At 33.9% G+C, this 19,860-nt stretch overlaps 1 protein-coding gene and 1 non-coding gene across 3 annotated transcripts; one reads left to right on the top strand and one right to left on the bottom strand.

Moving 5' to 3' along the window:
• Positions 1-1,113: 1,113 nt before the first annotated feature.
• LOC107910605 (uncharacterized) lies at positions 1,114-4,042 on the bottom strand. Of its 2 annotated transcripts, none has more exons than XM_016838511.2 (8): positions 3,250-4,042; positions 2,391-2,424; positions 2,075-2,287; positions 1,906-1,995; positions 1,727-1,792; positions 1,554-1,645; positions 1,408-1,455; positions 1,114-1,291 (listed from the first exon to the last, which is right to left on the bottom strand). In XM_016838511.2, the coding sequence occupies exons 1-8, from the start codon at positions 3,588-3,590 to the stop codon at positions 1,174-1,176; spliced, it is 1,002 nt and encodes a 333-aa protein (XP_016694000.1). In that variant the 5' UTR covers positions 3,591-4,042; the 3' UTR covers positions 1,114-1,173. The 2 variants fall into 2 exon arrangements, with proteins under 2 accessions (XP_016694000.1, XP_016694008.1); XM_016838519.2 differs by lacking the exon at positions 3,250-4,042 and adding an exon at positions 2,693-3,176.
• Positions 4,043-19,387: 15,345 nt separating this feature from the next.
• Positions 19,388-19,494, top strand: LOC121220637 (small nucleolar RNA R71). The gene has a single exon (XR_005917857.1). It is a non-coding gene; the product is annotated as a small nucleolar RNA R71 (small nucleolar RNA).
• The last annotated feature ends 366 nt before the right edge of the window (positions 19,495-19,860 follow it).

Raw genomic sequence — 19,860 nt, 5'->3', positions numbered from 1 at the left:
CAAGGACACTATGATAGCTTGAGTATTACAGGTAAAAAACTTGAATCTTTTGTTATTTATTTTTCTTTTTTATATTTTTTCAAAATTTAAAAAGGTAAATAAAATAAAAAATACCTTCTTTAAACTTGTTTTTTTCTTTTTGTATTCTTGGTTGAATTTTTTTTTGGTTACAATTCATTTTCAGCTTTTATAGTTGAAATCTATTACAAAATAATATTATATTTTTTCTTCTTTTCTTCTTTTCTCTGCTTCTTTGCCTCTGTTTCTCTGTTTTTGCAGGTCGTGGTGGCATTGATGAGTAGGTGTCAGGCCTCAGATGGCACGCCTGCTGACGTGGCGAGGGAGTGATGCTGAAGGGGACTTTGGGGTTTTTTCTTTTTTTTAGGTTTTGGACTTTTGGGTTGTTGGTTTATTGGGCTTAAGGGTTTAGGTTAATAAATTGAGTCCTGGGCTTGTAATTTGGACTGTTAATGAACTTTTATTTATTTTTTGTTTTAATTGTTCTTTCAGTTTGTTTTGTTTGGGTTTGGGCCGGATGAATTTGGCCTGTTATAAACATAATTGATTAATAATTAGTAAGAAATTCAAAAAGAAGACAATTAAAAAAATACAAATTACAAAAGAAAAATTCTTATTTTATATATTTTTAACTTTTTTTTTTCTATCTAAGTTTCCTACAAATAAGTGTCAATTATTTTAATCCATTCAAAATGATTTTATTATATCTCAAGATTTATGTGCTTGTAATTCTTTTACACAAAAAAATAATTCTTGTAAAAATGATAGCTTGATACACGTATTCCAACCGTGCCCTATTGGTTGTTTTTAATGTATTTTATCAGTGTTCCAGTTATGTGTTTGAAACACAAGTTATTAATTAAACTGTTTAACAAGTGATTCAATCAATTTCATCTTATTTTCGCAACCATCTTTACTATTTACAATTTTGAAGTTGATATAATCACATCAACAAATTAAATTAAAATTAAATATCAAACCAGATGATGAGTCTAGAATAAAGAAACGTGCAAAGATCACAACCTAGAAAGGGAATGAATATGAGGAATGAGATCCCCTTCTTCATATACCAAAAAAAAAAAGGGAAAGAAAGCATACATCCAAAACAAAATTTACCATAAACAAAACCAGTTGATTTGAAACAAAGAAATAAAACTAGTATGATCTAACAAAAGCATGAGGGAACAATCTTGGGAGGATCGAATTTTTTGCTTTTACAATAAGTGCATACATTCCATAGCAGGGGATATGAACCAGAGCCAGGGCAAAGTACCTATACAAATGGAAAGAATTTGGCATTCATCAGACTCTTGTATTAACATGCTTTTTTTTTTCTCACTCTAAACAGGGACGGAAAACAAATTGAACAGTGTTAGCTCGTCACATTACCATAAAGGAGCCCATGGCGTATTAAGCTCCAGGAAAGGATATGGCCACCTAGGAAAGTTGCAGCATATGTTAGTACTCAAACCCGAAACATGAAGAAACCGGTAAATCTTACCGACGACTAGAATCGAGAAAAGAACGATACGTACCATGTAAAACCGCAGGCATGAAGAACCCATTGGAAAACAACATACAGACAGCTCCATTGAACGAAATATGCAAGCCGGAACCAAGAAAATGGCTGACACAATAAAATATGAGATTCCATTAGTTCCATAACTTGTCAAGTGTGGAAGCAGTTTGGGGACGGTGCAAAACTTACAAGGCTATTAAGAAGGGTATCTAGGATAAGGAACACAGCATTCAAAGTGTGCATGCAGCCCATTAACTGTGAAGGAAGAAATAAACAGGAATTACTTACTAGAATTACAACATTATGTAACCATTATTGCTTAATACATTTCCATAAGAAGAGATGAAATAAATGAAGTTCAATCCCACCGTGTTAAGGCCAAGGTGCGAGTTTGATAAAAACGGGACGATGACGCACCAAAATACAATGTCCGTCAGGATGACAGCTCCGGCACAAGTCTGCAGATGAAGCAAAAGTGAGTAAATTAGCTGCCTACAGGGAAAGACAGACCTGATATTATAGGCCTTTAAGACTGACCTGATATATAGTTTGCATAAGATATCCCCAAAATCCTGCCCTTTGACTCTGCAACCTGATTTTATCCCTCACATTGTTTTCCTTATAAGTTACAGAGTTTTCAGTTCTACTCTCTTCCACATCACTTTTCAGAAACTCAGCCCTTGCACCATTTTCAGGCAGAGGAGTATTTAAGCACACCCAACACCCATAAGCAGAAATGACAGTCCCCAGCTACATATTGGGCATATTATATGTTAATTTTTAAGAAGGTCATATACATGAAAAGAAGATAATAGGAGAAACGGGGTTCAATTTTATTTTAATCTTTACATACCCCAAAATAGACCATAACCAATGCAAATGTCCACCTGCAGATTTGTTGCATCACCAGATTAGCTAAAGGCTGTGGAATTTTAGTATTTTACATTCTCAGAAAAAAAAGAAAGAAGGAAAAATAGTAAAAAACTTGTTGGTAAAAAATGTACAACTTAAGAATGAAGGAAAAGTCTTCAAAGCGTTAATGTAAAAAAATAAAAAGAAGAAGAAGAAGAAGAAGCAAATATGTGATCATTTAGTGTTCTTAGATTAAAGAATGGAAAAGCAAGAACAAGAAGGCAAGTTTGGAGATGATCTTACTGAGTGTAGAAATAGAAAGCAAAAGCTCCTCCCTCAGAGGCAATAACCTCACACAGTATCCGAGCCGTGCATATAAAAGCAAAAGCTCTATAACATAGAAGCCAACAGGGATTTAAGTTTCTCCACTGTGGCTTCCAAAAATGATTGAAAAATAACGGGTCTGTTTTAACTTTATTGATGCTATATGAAGCTAAGACAGATGGGGAAACGATGATTAATGCACACACTGGTACTTGCCACCTGAGCCAGTACCCCAAGCCTTCATCGTTCGAATCCGACATTTCGAATTAAGGAGAGGAAGATTTCGGACGGGTAAATAAGTTGGGAATATGAGAAAAATGATCGGGGTTTTCCCAGATCTGTCTCAGACAAGGAAGATTGTATGCTCTTTTGGTGATCAAAGACAACAATGATAGGTAGTTGTAAGTTACGGAAGTTGACTTGGTAACCTTAGAATTTTATAGGCCCAATTTGGTTGTTTCAGATTATCTGGCCCATGCAATTGGACTGTAAGAAACACACACTTATAAACATGGAGCCCGGAGGTATATACTTACTCGGTGTAGTAGACGAAGATGGAAGCATCCCAATCGACTATGTCCCACGACAAGAATCCGGCCAACGCTGCAAACGAAACAAAACGAGTCAACACTAGCCATCCAGGGTGCACCCCTTTCCAACAACTGGTCCATAGCTGGTTGGAGCCAACGTGAGCGGTGGGTGTGGCATGTACGAACCCATCGGCATCCTGTTGAGCCGCTAGCAGACTCTCGTATACGCTATCGTCCTCGCATCTAGATGCAGCTTCTTTTCTCCATAAAACCCATAAAGACCCAAGGAAGGCAGCCGCCACAATGCCGAAACAAATGCAATCGTACCAATAGACTACTAGCGCCATGGTCCAGACCCCAGGCAGAGGGTGTTTTGGACCAGTGTCTGCTGCAAAAGAAAAGACGAGGGATGTTAAAGCTTCGAGGAAGAAGGGTATGTAGTGACTTTCATCGGTGTCATTAAGATGTGGGAGAGTAGAAAATTTGTTTAGTGGTTTAGGCGGAGATTTAGCTGTCGGGTTTTGGTAGGAGAATGGTAGTTTTGACTGTCTGGTTTGAGTCTTGGAAACATGTTTACCACAAAAATGTTTTTAAAATATAATGGACAGTTGTTGAATTTGACAAGGGGGGAGTCTGCTTGCTGCAGATTAATATTTTAAGCAAGATTAGGTTGAAAGTTTGGAATAAATTACTTCAGCTGCTAACCTTGTAGCATGAATTAAAATGCCTTTATTTCTAGTCTCTAAGGTTCATTAGTTATGTTCAATATAAACTTAATGCACAAGCAATTCCATTTACTAAAAAGCAATGAACTCTGATTATTAGACTACCCCTTGATTTGCGAGTTTAACCATAATCAAATGAAAATATAAATATATATAAGTTGATAATCGATTGAGTTGCCTGATTTTCTTTTAGAAAAAGTATTTGATGCATTTCGCAAACTAGTAGGTTTAGATTGAGTTTATTTTCAATTCAAACTTTTTTTTTTTGCATTTGGATCCATTCGGATTCAGATTGTTTTGGGTTCGAATTTTTTTTGATTCGGGTTCTTTCGAACTCAAATTTTTTCGTATTCAAACTCAGATCAAGTTGGACGGTTTTGATGGATTCAAATAATTTTAAATTTTATAAGTTATAAATATTTTAATTTCAAATGTAACAATTCATTTTACTATTATACGATGACAATGTAATTCAAATTTACCTTATAAAAACATAAATTATATATATTTAATAAAATTATTTTGTATAAAATAATTAAAGTACTTATCGTGTGTAAAATTGATTATTCTATGATATTATATGAATTAATGAAAATATATTTTATTGTTCATGATTATATTATATTGACAATTGAGTACTTTTTTTTATCTTTCTTATTAAATTTACGTAATACTCATATTCTAAAATATTTATTTCAAAACAAAATTATAGTATAGTAAGTCCAAACCCAAATAATATATTCATTATTGCCAAAACTCAAAAAAAAAAAATTGTAGCCCAAATCTCAAGTCCAAAATACCCAAATACAATTTGTAAAAGTTAATGTCTAATTCAAAATCTAATTTAATAAAAATAATATTTATTAATATATTAAACTTTTAATAATATTTTATGTATTGCTAGTTGTAGTTATAAACATGTATTTTAATATACTAAATTACATAGAACTATTGATGTTATATATTTTATTATAATCTATAATATGATAATAGTTATAAATATATATTAATACTTATAAAATATATTATTTCATTATAAAACTATATCACATACTATAATAGTAGAGTAGTACATAATATATTAATTATTATCATATATTATTGTTGTTTATTATATTGGTTAGAATATGCTCTAAGTCCCTATACTTTTCCTACATTTGAAAGTTAGCTCTCTTACTATATTATATATGTTATATCATATCATATAGTGTATAATATATTAATAGTTTATATATATGCATAAATGATTAACCATTACAATATCATGTAACACTATATTTTTTATTATAATCTATATTATAATAATAGTTATATATAATAGTAGTACATTATATATTACTTATTGTTTATTATTATTCTTGTTGAAATATGCTCTAAGTCTCTATACTTTTCATACATTTGAAAGTTAGCTTTCCTAGTATATTATATAAAGCTATATCATATCATATCATATATTTATAGTTTATATATATGCATCGATGACTAAACATTACAATATCATTTTATTATTTTATGTATTAATATTAGTCACATGTATTAATATTTTTAGTAATAGTTATGTATATTATTATTTTATGCATTAGTAATATACAAATTTAATATATCAGGTTAGGTAATCGGTTTTGGTAATAGTTATATACTATATTATTATATTATCATTAAACTTTAAATTTATAGATTTTAATAATTAATAAATATATATATAATTACAATATTAAAATTTTATATTAAATTAATGTCACTTTATAATTTAATATAAAAATATTATTAATTACTTTTTCTATTAATAATTTTTAATACAAGTATGCAATGCTTATGAATACATTTTTTAAAAAAAAATAAAGAATTATCATTTATTTTTATTTTAAATAATAACATAAAATTATATTAATTATTAAGGTCAATTATGAAGATGACAACAACAATGGAGGTGGAAACACAACTAAACTCAAGCTTTTTATGCTTTGAAAAATAAATATAACTGAAATATATTGAAGGATTTGAAGTAAAATCAAATACAAAGTTTAAGTGTTGAATTGCAAAGGAAATGAAAAGGCTACAGTAAAAACTAACTAAACTACTAACCACACCAATTAAATTAAAAAAAAGTAAATGACCTAAACCTAGAAATGGAGAAGAAACTAACAACTAAGCTAAATAGATGAAAGAAAAGTTGGCTCCTCTAGTTGATAGAAAAAAAGTCTTTAAACAGCTGAGAAATTCAACCTTAACTTTGACAAAATTACCCTTAAAATGTGTGTTGACTTGGGTTTGTGTTGGACAAAATATTACCCTTGCAACAATTTTCACCTCGTCAGGCAATGGTGTCGCGACATCTAGGCTTCAGTGTCGTGACACCCTCAATAATGGCACAAGTGTAGCTCTGGGGGTTTTCGATGTTACAACATCCACTAGCTGGTGTTACAACATATCTATTGGTGCCTATGATTTCTCCACTTCAACAACCTTATGATATTGTGACTTGGAAGCTTGGTGTCGGGACTTTGAGCTTGATGCCGCGTCGCCACACCCTCATTGTCGCAACTCTGTCAACAGTCCGCAACCAGATTGATATCTTGTTGAAGTTTTGCATCCTCAAGGTAAAAGAATCGGTGTCGCGACTCCCATAACGTGAATGTCACGACACCCATGTTGAATATTGTTTTCCTCAAGGTCGGGCCCTTATCGTCTCTCCTTACACCAACTCGAACACACCATTAGGTTTCCTATGACACCATTTTACCAATTTGGGTCTCAAAAGGAAAAAAACTAAACAATAATGATTATTAATGATAAATACTAAAAATCAAAAAAAGTATGTAAAAGACTCATAAATTGCTTGAGAATAAGTTCCCTGAGTGTTATGGAGAGCCTAATTTGACGTATCAAATTACGCCAGATCAAACTTCCTCACAGTTAAGTTTTTACTTGTCCTCAAGCAAACACTTACAACACTAGCACATGCAAAATACACGAATATTGAACAATGAAGAGACTTGACAACCAATTGATAGGTATGTACATTATAGCTAATCATTCTACCATACAACCTAAGAATGATGCATTATAAATTCACAATTTTAGGAACAAATTACTTTAGTTCACTAACTTATAGAGTAAATAAACATAGAGGTAATCCCCAAAAAGTAACATTATTCACATTATTCCATAAAATAAGTCATACAGATAAGGTGTATCTATACATGAAGGAATTTAAACTATTTATTTCTCATTAAGTTCTGCAAGTTTTGGTTTTATACACAAGGACATTAAGGTCGTATAGGGCTTTTTGGCTTGTAATATTCTGAGACTTAGGTTGGTATCAATTCAAAGAACAAGCTCAGCTCAAAATGGTTCAAGTAATAAGAAAAATATAGCACATGGTATTGTTCCCATTTCCCTCATATGTGATTGTTAAGCTCACCGTCTTATTTCTCATTTTCTCACACTCCTTTTCTCTTCAACAATGTGGAAGACATGGTTTGATATTAGTGAGTATATACAACTTAGAGAGCACTTGTGCATTACGACAATGAAAAAGTTCATTTTAAGCTCTTAAATTGATTTATCATTTTAAGCACATTCTACAATTTTTGCTTTTTTCACTCACAATGTTTTTATCTTTATCTGTGTTTTTTATTCACTCGTTTTGATTTTGACTCTCACAATGATTTTTTCACTTACAGTTTTCATTCTAAGCATATTTTTGTAAGAGTCTATATACGTATCGAACCATCTCTTCACTTTTCACTCAAATTCATTTTTAAAACCATTAAGTTGTTTTTACCTAACCTTCAATATCCATGACCTAATATTCATTCTATAGTGCATTTTAAGAGCAAAAACTAAGAAGGGTTGTATTCTTAACTCAGTTTAGGCTCAATGTTTCAAAAATGTAGGTTCATCAAAAAAAGGTCAATCAAGGCTCAAAATCAGGGTACTAGGGATATGCATAGCCTATAGGTTAGTCATTTAGACTTTTGGCTAAACAAACAATGTCTTAGGTCTTTGCTTAACATCTCAATGAATACAAAATCAAAGCATTTTCTACTTGTTTCCATGAAAATAATGTTAAATTTCAACACATGCATTTACACATTTATCTACATACTTATTCATCATTTACTCAAAATTAAAAATTTTTCATAAATTTTGACTGCCTCTATTCTATTGTGCAATGTAACTAATTGAACTAAATCTTTTAACTCACAAAGAATAGAATTCATTAAGCATCATTCCAAATTTCCCTAGATCAAAGAATTTATTACACAATATCATGACATATCAACTGATGTGTCTCATGTGACTAACTAAAAATACGAAAAAGGTAAATGCACCTATAGATAAATAGTATTGCTATGGTGAGTAGAGATATCGTATCCACGATGACTAAAAGTATTAGTAATTATAATTTTTCTATTATTTAGCCGACAATTTGGAATGATAGGTTTTAAACTAAAATTACTAAACTAATTTAACTAAGAACTCAACAGAAAATAAATTAGAAAAATAACTGAATAATAACCAATAAGAGAAACAATAACCAGGAAAGAATTCACCTAGACTTCATCTATTATTATGAATCTGAATTAAATGATTTATTCACTTGGTAACTTGATCTGTAGAAATCCTTAAATTATACTAATATCTCTTTTGAGAGGAAGAGCAACTGACTCTAGGTTGATTAATTAAAATCCCTTTTTATATTATCGCATTAACTCGATCTATGAATTCCCCTATTAGATTTGACTCTAATCCGGTATATTTATGTCGTCCTATTTCTAGGATTACATGCAACTCCACTCAATTATGCTAGATCTACTCTTAAATAGAGACTTTTGCTCCTCTAATTAAGCACATTAAACATGAATTAATATCCCAGAAATATTAAAACGAGATATAAGCACACATAACTGAGAACAAGAATCAAGTATTTATTGCGTAAAACAGAAATCAAATAATAGAATTCATCATAGGTTTCATCTTCCCTAGGTATCTAGGGGATTAGTTCATAATTCTGAATAAAAACATCTCAAAGTAAAAAAAAAACTATAAGAAATAAATAAACTCATAAAAACTTCAAAAGAAATTAAAAAGAGGTCTTCGATCTTGATAGAAATCTGCTTCAAAGATGGCTCCAATGGTATTCTTCAAGTCGTTTTCTTCAATCTTCTCTGATGGCTCTCTATTCTCTTCTTCTATTTGATATTTATAGACTTTAGAATGCCCAGAAAGCCTAAAAATTGCTCTTTTTCTGTGTGTTTGGGAAATGAGTTGCAAAATCGACACGACCTGGCACAAGGCCGTGTGTCCAGCCTGTGTAGGAAGGCCTAGGCCGTGTGACTCCTGAAAACAGTCTAATTTTGGCTCATTGTTTGCTATTTTCGCTCCCAATTTCTTTCCTAAGTAATTTGCATAATAATCATCCATAAACACATTAAGAATGAGATTAAAATATGATACTTTTATCACTTATCAAATATTCTCACACTTAAGTGTTTGCTTGTCCTAAAGCAAAATCCTCAACTCAAATTAAAGTTAATATTTCTCAACTTGTAATTCTTATCAATACTGCTTCAAAATAATTCACAAAGAATCATGCATTGATAATTCAAGAAAAAGGGCACTAAAGATTCAAACATCTAAGCCGAAAATTTTTAGAGCACGAAAACATAGGTGTCTCCCCTTATTTAAGCAATTACCTTTAATTCACAATCAACAAGAATTGACATCCTCACTAAGGATTCACTCAAAGCACTCAAAGTGTTTAAGGTTCAATAAATATGCACTTAACAATCGAACAAGAAATGTCATTACCATAAGCTTGTTTGAAAATAAAATCTCCACTACTATAAAATGATATGGTACACCAATCAAAATTTCTTTAAGAGGTTGTAATTGGGTTTAGGTTAAGGGTGTGGAAAAATGCCAGAAAAGTTGGTTATAATCGAGATCGATTTGATAAATAACCAAACTAGAAAAAATAAACAAATGCTGAATTAAAAACAAGTTCATCAATTAAAATAATTCAAGAACGAAAACAAGCTTCTTCTCAAAATATGAATTTAACTGTTCAAGCTCAAATAACTAGTTAATAATCAATATTCTTTTTTTCGATCTTTTTTTAGAAAAATAAGAAATAATTCAGCAAACCAAACAAAAAAGCATAGTTAGGTAACTAACCAAATCAAATCTCGACAAAAAGGGAGTCAATAAAACATGAAAGAGTCACAAAAAAAGGGTCATGGGTTAAAATTCACGGGTTAATAAAGAAAAGGTGTGTTAAGCTCAATGGGGTTCGCTAAGGGTTAATTAAATGCGTAGGCTTTTTATAGGATAAGTGAGTTAAACTTAAGTGCCTTTATCATCTCAATATTTCAAATCAAAGGTGTGGTCTCGACATGCATAATCAAAGCAAGTTCTAGAATAATAAATCAAGTTGATACACTCATAACCAATAATAGAATGAGCATGAAAAATGTATGCTCTATAGGCTCAAAAGCTCACAAAAAATTATGGTTTTGATGTCAAACTTACAAATTTAAAACTTTAAGATAATACCTCAATTCAGGGAAATAACCTAAAATTTTTAATTCAGAAAAATAACTTATCATGCTTGACTCTCTCATATATTAAAGTTTAAATCAACCAATGCACAAATATCTACAAATTAGTTCAAAACACATTAACAAAAATCTCAACTCTACACAAATTCATTCTAATGGAAGTATGAGAAAATTACTTAAACAAAAGAGATAATTCAGGAAATTTCTAATAATTATATAAATAACCTCCCTACACTTAAGATGTACATTATCCTCAATGTACAAATAGATATAAACATAAAATAAACAAAATATCCTCAATGTACATTATTCTCAATGTACAAACATATATAAACATAAAATAAATAAAATATCATAAGAGAGGGAGAAAATTGAAACTGCCCTGAATGTGGATGAAATCACTAGAATAATGCAAACCGGAATAGTAGGTAAATCCAAATTAAGTGCATGGTTCCGAGCAAACTAATAAGAAAATAAACACAAATATTAAAGAAGATTAAGATGCTACAAACTCAATTAAAAATAACCATAAAAATAAAACATGGTTCAAAAGATAATAAACGAAAGAAGTTTAAGAAAATAAGAATAAAATAACTAAAAAATATAAAAATAAAAACAAAAATAGAAAGAAAAAAATAAAATCAATGATCATCATTGTTAGAGGCATCAAGATCGTGAGGTGCCAGTGCTAAAGAAGAAATGTGGAGGTGTTGATAAATCTACTGCAAGGTCACATTAATACTATCGAACCTATTAAAATAGAGTTGCTTGAAACGAATGAATTGCTCGGAGAGGTCTGCGAGGGTAGCAGAAGAAGTAGTAGTATGGTGACTTGGAGGTGGATGATGAGGTGGATCGTCGTGGGGGAAAAAGGGACATCATCAGTGAAGTCCTCATGCTCATCCTGAGGGTCAGAATGAGATAATCAGTACCGAGGAGGATCCACTCCACGCAGTCTCTCGATCATCCTCATGTGACCCATACTCGATAACCCTTACGAGAACATCGTTCAACTAGTGTAAAGGAGGAAGACTGCTTCGAAGTGTCGAGGAGGCTGACGTGTCGTGCAAGTCGAGTCACGTAAGGGCCTAAGCAGATATGACCCTTCCTACTACACTCTTTCTGATGGCGGCAAGCTAGAGCGATGAAGTAGGAAAGATTGAGGATGTGCCTCGTTACCATGCTCGAAAAGAAATAAGTGTCGAATGTACCGACGATGTCGATTCTCTCTCTTCGATCGGTCAAAGTGTGAGCCAAGATGAGATGATTATAGCGCAAGGCCGGAGGTAGGGAAGTCACCTTCAACTAACTTGGATTATAGTGCATCGTACTCATAGTAATGTCTATCCAGCATAAAGAAGACCAGTAGTGGATGTGCCGGTATAAAGTGAGGAACCCCTGGACACCCATGAATTCCTCAGTGTAGAGTCCTAATGCAGTTCTAAAATTTGGGATGCTCATATGATGCGTCATGCCACCAAGTCTGAAAGTAATAGTTCACGGCTCATCATGGGTCGACATCACATGCTGTAAGAGGAATGCCGAACAAAACTCGAAAATAACCTCTGAGTAGGTGGGATCAACGATAGAGAAGAACTAGTCCCAAGGAGTTGTGGCAATCAATGCGCAGACTCGATCAGCTAACTGGACCTACTCTAAAGTCGCCTAATCAATACAATGACCTAATCCAAACGGTCATTATCGGAGATGCTAATAGAGGTCCTTTAGAGGACCCTATGTAAATTAGAGACGGATGGTGTGCATCGTGCTCGGAGTCTTTCACTTTTTTGAAGTGGGGACGGCGACCTTAGATTTTCCTCTAGTGTTTGTCATGGTGCATCGACAATAAAAGATAACCAAATAACAATTTCAATATTCAATTTAAAACACGAATTGACACAATGGATCAGTTCAAATAATCACAAAACAAAAGTCGAATCCAGCTAAAATCCAAAATCCCAAGATCGAACACTCAACTAAAAGGGTTTGAAGCAATATTGAGCATGAAATAGGCAACAAAAACATAATTATAAGAATAAAGGCAAAAAGGATGATATAAAACATACTTCCAAAAAAAGAAAAAAAAATCACAACTTCCTAAAAATTAATACTATTTATAAGCATAATAAGGATAAGACTCAATAATAATTAAGAGAATAAAGGAAAATAATAAAAGAAATATGAAAAAGAACCAAAAGGAAAATAAACAGAAAAGAAATGGTCATCACAAAAAGAAGAAGAAAAAACTTACTAAATAATAATAAGATTATGAATAATAAGAGTAAAACAAAGAATAATAAAAATAGAAAAATGAACATAATAATAGCAGGCATTGTAATAAAAACAATAACAATAAAACTAGTAAAAATCGAAAAATAAAACAAATAAGAATAAGAATAACAAAAAGAAAAGGAAGGGCCAAATAATGGAGGAACCAACGGTGGGGGATGGCGGCACACGCGGCGGAGATGACGGGAAGGGACGACGACATGAGGAAGGTTCATGACGAGGGTGACAGGCCAAGGTGAGGGAGAACAGGGGAGATTGGTTTGTTTCAAGGGAAAGGAAAGTGTGGGGGGATCGTGCACGTGGGCTGCTCGACGAGGGAGAATGATGTTAGGGGGAGAGGAAATTAAAAGGGGAAGAGAAGGGGAAAAGGGAATCCGGGGTGGTGGTGGGGGTTGGGTCTATCTCGTCGGAAGGGGAAAGAGGCTGTGAGGCGATCAAGGTTGAAAGGAGAAGGGAAGGGGAGAGGGATAGATGATGTGAAGAAGGGACGGTCGAGGTGGTTGGTCTGGTGAGTGGAAGGTCTAGCAGTGTCTAGGGTCTTGGAGGTGGGAAAAAGAAGAAGACAAAGTAAAAAGTAAGTGCGAATTAAGGTTTAAAAAGGGGACACAGTCGTGTTTAAGCCCGTGTTGGGCCACACAACCGTGTCACACACTCGTGTGAGGCTTTCTCATCCCATGTGTTATTAAAATCTCAAAGCCTAGTGCTTACACGGCCTCGAACAAGCCTGTGTGTCTAGGCCGTGTGTGATCTTCTTTCGTTTCTCCCACGCCCATGTGTAAGGCTGTGTGGTGCACACGGTCTCCCACATGCCCGTGTGACAAGCCGTGTCTCGCACATGACCCTGTCTATAGCCCGTGTAACTCACTGAGTTACAATTAATTTTGAAAAATTAACTCTAGTACACATACGACCTAGGACACGCCCCTGTATGCCGAACGACTTAGGACATGCCCCTGTGTGCCAAACGACCTAGGACACTCTTGTGTGTGCCACACGACCGTGTCTCCAAGCCATGTAACAGTCAAATTTTGGAAAAATTAAGTCCCAAGACTCACACGGCAAAGGACACGCCCGTGTGTCTAGGTCTTGTAACCTAAACGACCATGTCTTTACACCGTGTAACTCTCTGTCATTCGCTCCTTTATGCATACGGACTAAGACATGCCCGTGTATCTAGATCATGTGTGTTACATGGCCATGTTGCCAGGCTGTGTGACTCATTGTCGATTGCCCTCTTTTGCACACGGCTTGTGACATACCTGTGTGTCCAGGCCATATGGGTCAAAAAAAATTATTTATTTATTTTAATTAATTAATATTTTAAATTAACATACAATAAGAAGAATGAATAGAGGTTAAACACTTGGGTTGCCTCCCGAGAAGCGTTTATTTAAAGTCTAAACTCAACTTTACCTTTTATACATATGGTTATGGTGGTTCTCAGAGCTGAAGCTCTTCTTTCTCGTTATCAATTTTTATACCAAGGTAAGGTTTGAGTCGAGTATTGTTTACCTTAAATGTGTCAAACTCAAAATGAGTTACCTCAACTGTACCGTAAGGAAAGATATTCAATACCATAAATAGGTTCGATCTGTTTGACTCGAGCTCCGAAGGGGAAATTCATGGATCCGTTTTATCTAGCAATACTTTGTCCCCAACCTTAATTTGGTTTGTTCTTATCACATGCTCATTATGGCGTTGCTTTGGCTCTTCATCATGTTCTTTCGGTTTCTCCTCAACATGTGTTCGTCATTCATCTAGTTCATCGAGTTGCACCACTCTCTCTTCAAAAGTTGTTCTGTTTCTATCACCTTGACTGAAACATGGTTCCATCACATTTTCTTGAAGGATTTCCTGCAAAGAAGGTTGAGCCACATGGTTACTAACATTTACAAAACATTTAATATCATCTCAATCACTAGACTCTTATAGAATCATGTGCTTGGAGAGTAATCGTTTTGTTACCTGCACGAAGCACTAGTTCACCCGTACGAACATGAATAATAGTCCTACCAGTGGCTAAAAAGGGTCAACCTAAGATCAAAGGTACCTTACTATCCTCATCCATGTCTAACACAATAAAGTCAATGGGGAATATGAATTTATCAATTTTAACGAGTACATCCTCAATAATACCCTTAGGATATCTAATGGTTCTATCCGCTAATTGAATACTCATCCTAGTGTGTTTGGGTTTTCCAAGACCTAGTTGTTTAGACATTTTGTAGGGCATGACATTAATATTGACCCCTAAATCAGCCAAAGCATTATCAATATTTAAACTACCAATGAGACAAGGAATAGTAAAACTCCTTGGATCTTTTAGTTTGTTAGGTAGTTTATTTTGGAGAATGGCCGAGCAAACTGCGTTGAGTTTTGTAGTCGATGAATCGTCTAACTCCCTTCTATTTTCCAACAACTCCTTTAAAATTTTGATGTAATTTAGCATCTGCCAAAGAGTTTCAACAAACGGTAAGTTAATATGTATTTTTTCAAGAGCTTGAGAAATTTACCAAATTGTTTGTTCATGTGGTTTTCGTCGCATTAGGATATGGCACTCGAGGTTTGTATTCACTGATAACCGGCTTTTGCTCGATCCTATCTTCCACAGCCTCATCATTGTTAACTATAATTTTTTACCTCGATTCTTGTTTAGATTCAGCTAACCCTTCTTCGTCTTGAACAGTAATTGTATGAAGCTAGTTAGGTTCAGTATTTCTAGGCAAGCTACCTTGTGGTCATTCTAAAATTAGTTTAGCAAGCTATCTTATTTGGTTTTTGAGTCCTTGAATTGATGCTTACTGATTTTTTTTGTGTTGCCTTAGTGTTTTGAAAGTGAGTTTCTGACATCGAGATAAACTTTGTCAATATGTCCTCAAGGTTCGACTTTTTCTCTTACGAATAAGGTTGCTGGAAGCCTGGAGGTGGTTGTACTCTTTGATTTCCTTAACCACCCCAAGGAAAATTGGGATGGTTCCTCCAACCTGCATTATAATTATTATTATAAGAGTTATTTTGAGGTCTAGAATTGTTACTCATATAATTGACTTGTTCATTATCTGTGCTAGGACTGAAGGGACATTCTGGATTATTCATTCCACCTCCATTTGTATCGCATTGCATCACCGGATGAACCTGCGCAGAAAGATATAAACCATCAATTTTCTTATTAAGTACTTCCATGTAACGACCCGTTTTTAGTAAAATCAGAATAGTGGTTTTGGGACTACAAATTTGATGTCAAAAAATTTATTTTAATATTATTTTAATATTTACAGCATGATACTATTATAGTATAAAAATTTCGTTAAGAAATTTTACTGTTTGCATGTTCAATTTGATGAAAAGGACAAAATCGCGTAATATGCAAAAGTTGTGTTCTATTAGCTAAAGGTATTAATTAGCTATTGAACTTTAAAGTGGAGGTACTTATATGGTAATTAGACCATTAAATGAGTTAGTGGATGTGCATGGCTTGGTAAAAGTGAAATTATTAAAGTTAGGTAAGGGTAATTTGGTAAAAAGGCAATTAAAGATAAAAATAATAAAAAATTAAAGCTATCATCTTTCATTATCTTCTCCAACTTAAATTTATAGTAAAGAAAACACCATGGGAGAGCTTGAATTTTCAGGTAGGCTATCCGTTGCATGTAAGTGCAATTTTGTTCTGTTTTTAATTATTTTTATATTTTCGGGATCGTTGTAGCTTAACCTAGCTATCCCGGAGACTAATTTGTAAAAATATAGAATTTTTTGAGTTTTTCCATTGATGAATAAGGTAGGGTTTTGAAGTTTAAGGGAAGAAAATGAATCTTTGTTGTTAGATAAACAACTTTTGTTAATTGATTTTTGTTAAATTTGTCAATTAGAGGCTAAATTGAAATTTGTGAAATATCATGGTATAAATTGTGAATTAATGAGATGTATGGGCTGCGATGAATATATATGATAATCGGCTAGGCTTGGGTAGGGAGGAAATTGCATAAATTTCATTTACGAGCCTAGGGACTAAATTATAAAAAATCAAAAGTATAGGGACAAAATGGTAATTTTCCAAAACAATATTTTTGGACTAAATTGATTATAATGAAGTTTGAATTAGTTAAATTTGATTATATAGATCAAGAAAAGCAACGTACGGATTTAGATTGGGAAAAAGTTAAAGTGTTGGATTAATCAATCGTTTTTCTCCGTACGAGTTGAGGTAAGTTCGTATGAACTATACTATGTATATTGTTGATTAAATTGAATGTTATTATATGAAATTTTATTGAAAATGAATCGATATATATATGTTATCATACAATTTCGCTTATAATGAAACTAGAAAAATTCAACGACGCACAACGACTGTCGAGTCCCGTTTGAACCTTAGGAATATATAGGATAGAAATGACATGTCATTAGGGGTTACCGTGTTTTGGGTGCTGGTCTCGTACATCCTATCGGTGGCTGAGTTTTCGGCATGTGTTGTGGTTACTTTACAACTTGTGTGAGCAGCACCGTGTAGCTACGTCTTGACTGACAGCTTGTTTGAGCAGACCCAGTTATGGCTTGAGAGAGAGCATTGATACGAGATATGAGATTGTAGTGGTTTCGACCAATTTTTCGCACATAGTGTGTGAGATACCTGTGTATCTAATAGTTTCCCAAGTGGTTCAACGGGCACAGTATTGTTATGAGGTCATATGAGTTCGATACAAACTAGGACAGGTATGTACGCGAAATTCGTGGGAATGATATACATTTATGACATATGAATAGATGGCATGGCTAACTTGGTTGATGATTATGTTTTAGGCTTTTGGGCCAAATTGAGTTGTGATATGCCTTGTTTTACTTACTTAAATTATGGTTGAACGGGTATGAGAAGAATGAAGGATTGACAAATGCTTCTATTAGAATTGCTATGAAAGCATGGAAATGTATGAGTTATTAGATGATTGAAATATGCTTAGACACATGCTTGAAAATGTGAATGCACTTAACTAGTGTATACTTATGCTATGATGTTTTGAGATGATTGCTAGTTTATGTGATAATTAAAATTGAGAGGCTAATGTTGTTTAAGCTAAGGCCAAGATATGTTGGATTGACTAAAGTGGATTATGCTTAAAAATTGAAATGATAAGCTTTATTTTTGAATTGCGAACTTAATAAGCATTACATGCTTACTTTGTGTTAGTTTATTTGTGTACTTAAATATCGGAAGCTCGTTCGGGTTGGAAGTTAGTGGATATTTCATCACACTATCTATCGGCTATTTTGGTATTTGTGATTTTATAATTATGGTTATAATGGCATGTATAGGTCATTTTGGTTAATGATAGCCTACATGTTTTGTTATGTTTGTAGCCATTTGATTGGCTTGTATTTATGGTATATTGTGTATGTATATATGTGTAAATGGCCTTATTATATGTGGTGTATGATTGTTTTGTAAATGCCTTGTTTGTGAATTGGTGTTTTGAGTATTAAATGGTTGATTTTGATAAGTGACATACATGTTAAGCTTTAGGCACAATGAGGCATATATGTATTTGACCATTTAGGTATGTTTAAGATGCATAGTTTACTTGATTATAAGTGGTCAATTGGGGTGCTTATGGGCATCATGTTGTTATATGTGAATATTACATGTTATAAGCTTGATATTGGTTGGTTTTGCTTGCCTATTTATGTAATGGTCATATGTAAATTGTTGTGCTTAGGTTGGTGCCAATTTTGGTGAGAAATATGGCTTGAAAAATGACCTATTTTTTGTCCACATGGGTAGAAACATGGGCATGTGTCTCAACCGCGTGTCCCCTAAAATTTCCTTAGAAAATAAGTCAGTTGCTTTACACGGCCTAACACACGGGCGTGTGGCTTGGCTGTGTGGTACAAGTGAGTATACCCTCCAATTTTCACACGGCCTGACACACGGGTGTATGAGGCCATTTCGAAGGGTACACGGCCTGGTATACAGGTGTGTGGTCTAGCTGTGTGACCCAAGTCAGTGAGTAACATGGGGTAGGACATGGGCTGGGACACGGCCTAAGACACGGGCGTGTCTTTTGACACGGCCTGGTAACACAAGCGTGTGTCCCCTACACTTTGAAAAATTTTAATGTTTTTCTAAAAATTTCTTGAGTACTTGGTTTAGTCCCGAACTATTTTTATTGTCTATTTGGGGCCTCGAGAGCTCGTATTAGGGTCTATATGAATGAGTTTGAATTTTGTTTGATTTGAATGAGAAATGAATATGACATGTATGATTGTTTGATCTATAAGTCCGGTAATGCTCTGTAACACTGTTTCGGCTTTGGATACGGGTTAAGGGTGTTACATTCAACCTGGTCTGATAACATGATGACTGCATCTAAATTAAAGACACCGGTGGTTTGCATCGACTTTGTTTTCATGACTTGCCACTGATAATTATTCAGTGTCATCTCCTCTATAAACTCATAAACTGCCTCAGGTGTTTTATTATTCAGTGTTCCACCGGTTGCTGCATCAATTAACTACCTTGTTGAGAGATCCAAACCATTGTAGAATGTTTGAACTTGTAACCATAAAGGTAACTCATGATGAGGGCACCGTCTCAATAAATCCTTGTATCTCTCCCATGCATCGTATAAAGTCTCTAAATCAATCTGAATAAAGGAAGAGATGTCATTCCTCAACTCGGTTGTTTTAGCCGGTGGGAAGTACTTTAAAAGAAACTTTTCGGTCATTTTAGCCCATGTAGTGATGGAACCCCGTGGTAAAGAATTTAACCACAGTTTTTCTTTGTTCCTCAACGAGAATGGGAACAACCGTAACGAATGGCGTCATTAGTGGTGCCATTAATCTTGAAAGTATCGTAAATCTCTAAAAAATTGGCCAAATAAGGATTTGGGTCTTCGTCTTGCAAATCAGCGAACTGAACATATTTTTGTACTATCTGAATAGTGTTCCGCTTCAGTTCGAAATTATTTGCAGCAATGGTGGGTCGCACAATACTCTATTCAATCCCAGTCAGAGTGCGCTTGGCATAATCGTACGTAGAACAA

Source organism: Gossypium hirsutum, chromosome D08 (assembly GCF_007990345.1).
Source record: "Gossypium hirsutum isolate 1008001.06 chromosome D08, Gossypium_hirsutum_v2.1, whole genome shotgun sequence".
Lineage (NCBI taxonomy): Eukaryota > Viridiplantae > Streptophyta > Magnoliopsida > Malvales > Malvaceae > Gossypium > Gossypium hirsutum.
Note: the sequence above shows the minus strand (reverse complement) of the source record. Positions and strands in the feature narration are given on the sequence as shown.